Source organism: Cucurbita moschata, unplaced genomic scaffold (assembly GCF_002738365.1).
Source record: "Cucurbita moschata cultivar Rifu unplaced genomic scaffold, Cmos_1.0 Cmo_Scf00013, whole genome shotgun sequence".
NCBI lineage: Eukaryota > Viridiplantae > Streptophyta > Magnoliopsida > Cucurbitales > Cucurbitaceae > Cucurbita > Cucurbita moschata.
This window is the reverse complement of record NW_019268529.1, coordinates 2,582,969-2,588,160: the sequence shown is the minus strand read 5'-3', so window position 1 is coordinate 2,588,160 and position 5,192 is coordinate 2,582,969. Positions and strand designations below refer to the sequence as shown.

Sequence of the window (5,192 nt, the reverse complement as noted above, 5' to 3'; positions counted from 1 at the left end):
GGAAATTCGAGAGCGGCTGTTATTTAAATAAGAACTATGAACAGAAAATTCTTTGAACATTTCAATGCATTCAACGAAAATGAGCACAAAAAATTTTGCTTACTCTCAGAGTGATTTTGAAATTATAAAAAATTATTTCTGTCATATTCAAAATCATTTCCAATCAACATTTAATCAATTAAAATCACATTTAAAATTTAAAACTGAACATATAAACAAATCACTTTTAACAAATCACATAAAGAAATGACACAAACATACCCAAATGAAAAATTGATTCAATTATACAGTAGAAAACCATACTTGTATTTTGAATCTCTGTTAATAACACACCACAAGTTGAATTAGCAAAGAATTAACTTAAAATAACAGAGTTTTTTACAGCTTAAATATACCTTTCTAAAACAAATATATTCCTTCCTGGTTTCTTATAAATTATACCCCATGAACTACTGAATTAATATACACGGAAGGCACCCCCACAAAATCGAAAGAGTAAAACTCATTAAGAAGTGGTCTGACATTTTACAGCCCAAATGTAGCTTAATGAGAGAGAGAGAGAGAGAGAGAGAGAGCTATAAACGGGAAGCTTGTACAGATGTAGAACAGAGCTATACAGGGGAAGAGTGTACAGTGGTAGAGATGGTATTAAGGCTTGGGTGCGAGCCCCTTAATTTGAGCTTCAGTAGCAATTGACTTAAATCCTGCCTCCAGGACCAACTGGGATTATTCAGAGCGCGTATGGAGTTGAGGCAAACGAGAAGAGTACCACCTTCATGCAGAAGTACCTGCATTTTTAAATGAAAAAAAGTACATTTACATTCTGGAGGGTATGGATAGCATCTGCCAGGCTTTTGTAAAAGAACATAAAAAAAACGAGTTGGATTCATACCGTTAACCACAAAGGGAGAAACCCTAAAACTGTGGGAAGGGAGGCGATAAATATTGAAAATAAGGCAAGACTAGCATTCTGTTTAACCTGCAAGCAAATAAGTAGAGAGTTAGCACTAGTGACGATTCATAGAAAGGATGTCAGAGCACAATGGTTGTCTTGTAATTACTAGGGCAGTCGTCTGACGTGACTTGGAGATGCAGAATGGTACACCAGAAATGTTATCCCGCAGCAACAGAACATCTGCCACAGCTATAGCAGTTGCACTAGCACGCTGAGCGAGCACTATTCCCACGGTGGCAGCAGCAAGAGCTGGTGCATCATTAATGCCTTCACCCACCATGATTAGCCCTCCTCCTGTATGTTCAACAGAAAACGAGGAACAAAGAGCCTTAGCACACAAACAAATATACAGAAAGCAAGAATTGGACTGTCCACGGGGAACCATCTTACCATTACCATGATACTTCAATAGTAGGAATGAGTATATGCGTTATTAACACTTTATAATTAAGTCAAACGGTAAGGACGAAGAAAAAAAACACCAACCATGCTCCCTAGAGATACTTTTCACGTGACTAAGCTTATCTTCAGGTTTTAGACTGAAGTAGACTTCCTTGATGCCCACTGCTTTTGCCACTCTCCTTGCACTTGATTCATGATCTCCAGTCAACATCATAACATGAAGTTTCGCTATATCCGTTAATTCTGCAATGATACTTGAAACTCCAGGATGAGGTCGATCCTCAAGATGAATAAGTGTTACCTGCACCCTCCCAGCAGTAAGTCGAAACAGTAAGCCACAATCATGGATTTATGACGGCTAGTTTAGGATAAATCATATGGTAATTCGAGTCGGGGATTAAATTTAACTACCAATGATATATAAATGAAAATGATCATTCAGAGCTAAAACTAAATGTCATTTTTCAGTTTTGTCTCTAATATTCCAAAGTATCAATTTTACCTCCATGATAATAAAAAGTTTTTAACCAAGTCCATACTAAATAACTGTTGAATTTGAATTACAGAATCGGGACGTGGCATTCAAAAATATTTTTTTCTATGAGCTGCCATTTCTTTAATACTAAATATCTACCACTCTATACACAATTATAAAATGTAACCAGTCCTACCCTAATAAGAAAATCAACCCACTCCAATTACTAAATGTAAATAAAGAAGGGTTGTACAATCGTTTAGAGGCTTCCAAGTTTCAAAACATCACAAAAGAAGATTGAGTTGCAACTTGCAACTGTAAAGAAAATGGGAAAAATAAGAGGTATTGTAGTTCCAGTAGGGGTTTTCACAGGAAGCTGTAGAGAAGTTTTCCTGGGGATTTGCAAAGCTTTGGGAAAAGGAAGTGATGTAAGAATTGTCCAAGAATGTTTGTTGGGTGATGGGGATTTACAAGCTTCAGAATTGAGACATGGTGTACTCACAAGCATAGAGTTGTTCAGTCTTCTAGTTCAACGTTGGGGAGTTTGGATATTTTGACGAGGAGAATAGTTCATTTGTACAAGTAGTCAAAGGTTACGGACAGATTAAAAATATAAATAGTTCGTTGCAGTTCAATGGGTTTAAGAAGGGAAAAAGCTGGAGAAAATAAAGCAAATTCTGTTCAAATTGATAGAAAAGGTATCATTGTTTTGCATCCTCGATAATTGGTTTGCCATATTTAAAGCTTTTAGAAGGTGACCCATGAAGATTGTATGCTTAACCCATGATATAACCACGCTTAGAGAAGTTCATGAAGAAGTGATGTAACTGTTCAATAATATTGGTTGGTGGTGGTGGGGGATATCTAAATCAAAGCTTGAGAGATGGTCTGGAATTTTTCAGTCTACCAGCTGAATTGTTTAAGCTTTGACTCCCTTCCAGATTAACGTATTCAACTCTCTCCCTCCCCCTCTGCTGCCTAGTTTACTCTGGTTTCCCTCACCAGAATGTGTTTGCATCAATCGTTCAGTCTAATTCCTTATGCTTCTTTTGAAATTGACTCATCTCATAATCTTTTATAGTAGCGCCAAATCATTTTTCCATCATTTGAATTCTTCGAACATCATTGGAACTACTAATTGAGATTCAACGACCATAATCCTATCGTATATTTTACATCCTCGTGACATGTCCATGACAGAGCTATGTTACCAAATGTTAGATCTCGGAGAGACATATACACTGTTTGATGATAATATAAAGATTACAAACTTCAAAGATATTTGAGAGGTACAAATCTATTCCAAACTACGCTAGGTCTCCCTAACTTATTCTACTACAACCTAGTTTTCATGTACAACTCTTTTAATTCTCACCATTCTCATACTAACAGATTCTATTCTCATCTGTTATAAACCAAATTACAGGAAAGCTTACACTCTTCCCTCCCACAAAACTATTTCCACGGTCCATAATCAGCTCTACAGGACCCATGGAGTTCTCTGCTAGCCAATAATAGAATGGATCAGAGGCTTAGCATATCAATCAAGTCGCTCCGCAAGACAATGACTACAGATGAGGTCTTGGTGTAAGATTGAATGGTTAAGAAAAAGTGACTTCTGGTATATAATTTTAACCCAATTATAAATGTATAGCAGGAAATGTGTAGGGGGAAACTAATCACTTTGTAAGTTATGTGATGCATTCGGTTGGGGTCTTATAACTGAGTGACTGAAGGGGGCACATATCTAGAGAGTATATTGGAAGCTCTTTTGGATACTGGTGATAAAAATGGATATCAAAAGTCGTGGGGAGGCAAATTATGTTTTTACAGTGGTAAGAGTCTGGCTCAGGGAGAGACAGGAAAGGGAAACTCTCGGAATTTTCCTTATAGGTTGTAGTCCTATAAAACTCCTTTGAAGCTCACAGATTCTATCAGTCAGTGATGCATTCTTGCATTAGAGTAAGAAAAAAAAAATCAGAGACAATTACAGCACCAGAGCCAACCTATAACATTTTTAAATGAACAAAATTCAATTCTTAAATCAAATCTCAAGAAATAAAATCCGTTGAGAACAATCAATCCTAACATGCAGGCTCATTGGGGAAACCACACCATAGGAACTATCCTTGTTTCAAATACATTAAACATTACTTCATGAGAAAAGAAAATCAGACAAGGCTACGATAGATTATATCTTGCCAAACTAGAAAGGTATAGAATAAGCAGGAACCTAATCCATTCTTTAAATTTTAATTTCTACCTTCCCATCAACTGCAAGAGCAGCATGAACAAATTCACTTCCATACGAAGACGTGCTCGCAGCTTCTTTGATCTTTTTTGATTTGGTATCTGATTTGTAGAGTGACGTGATGAAATCCAAGGAACCCAGAGATGCTTTCAATAGTTTCCCACCTTCAGTTCCTGACTATAATCAACCAAGATGAATGAAAAGTCACCTTGCCAGTGACTGACTATACAATACGATAAAATCAGTTATATTTACAAAAGACTCTATGCATAAACAACTGGTCCCATGTATTACTAGTTGATTTTCTGAATGATTTATGTTATATGCTTTGTTTATGAGCAGAATTGTTGCGTTTCAATTGATAAACCACAATATCATGCAAAGATTAAACAATGTCACAAACTTATACAGAAGAAAGGACGGGCACAAGATACATGATAGCATACAGAGAGTATCAAATATTAACTGTGTTTATTTGATGTTATGCATCCGACTCCAAACCCTTATGATGCAGTCACAACTCACAACAGAATAAATCATGGATGGAATAATAGATGCTGCTGGTTGTATGGATGGACAAGAAGCACATGACAGACACACACTTATATGAATTGTAATCATCTAATTATTAAAACCCACACCCAAAAAAAAAAATAAATAAATAAATAAAAAAAGGAAACAAAAAATAGAAAATAGAAAATATAACAAGTTAAAAAAGTGTAATTAGGAAACGACAATGTGCGCAAGAGAAATTGGAAAACACCCACCAAAAGTATTATGTATAACAGTAGACAAATCAATTATTTGGTATAGCAGAATCATTACCTCAATACCTTGCAGCATTGCAACGAGTCCTCTACCCGGAAAATATTCCAAATTTTGGACAGAAAAGGAAGGGAGGTCTTTTCCCAAACTATGGTCAACCACAGCTCTGAAAGGAAATTTTCAAAAAGGAATACGTGGGTACTTGAGGCATAAAATAAATGCATGTTCATCTATTATCCTTACATTTATTGCCCGCAAATAAATACCTGTACAGTTAATCAATTTATGTACGACCTGCCGTGTTTTTATTTTTAATGTGTGTGTGTGTGTGTGGGGGGGGGGGG

At 36.2% G+C, this 5,192-nt stretch overlaps 1 protein-coding gene across 1 annotated transcript in view; it reads right to left on the bottom strand.

Annotated features, from left to right (window-relative positions):
• Positions 1-339: 339 nt before the first annotated feature.
• LOC111451500 (probable cadmium/zinc-transporting ATPase HMA1, chloroplastic) overlaps positions 340-5,192 on the bottom strand; it is a 13,289-nt gene continuing 8,436 nt past the window's right edge. The window contains exons 8-13 of the mRNA XM_023091950.1: positions 4,909-5,014; positions 4,096-4,260; positions 1,442-1,658; positions 1,062-1,249; positions 893-979; positions 340-788 (exon numbers count right to left, since the gene is read on the bottom strand). Of these exons, the coding sequence (XP_022947718.1) occupies positions 612-788; positions 893-979; positions 1,062-1,249; positions 1,442-1,658; positions 4,096-4,260; positions 4,909-5,014 (940 nt within the window). The 3' untranslated portion in view covers positions 340-611. The remainder of the gene's footprint in view (positions 789-892; positions 980-1,061; positions 1,250-1,441; positions 1,659-4,095; positions 4,261-4,908; positions 5,015-5,192) is intronic.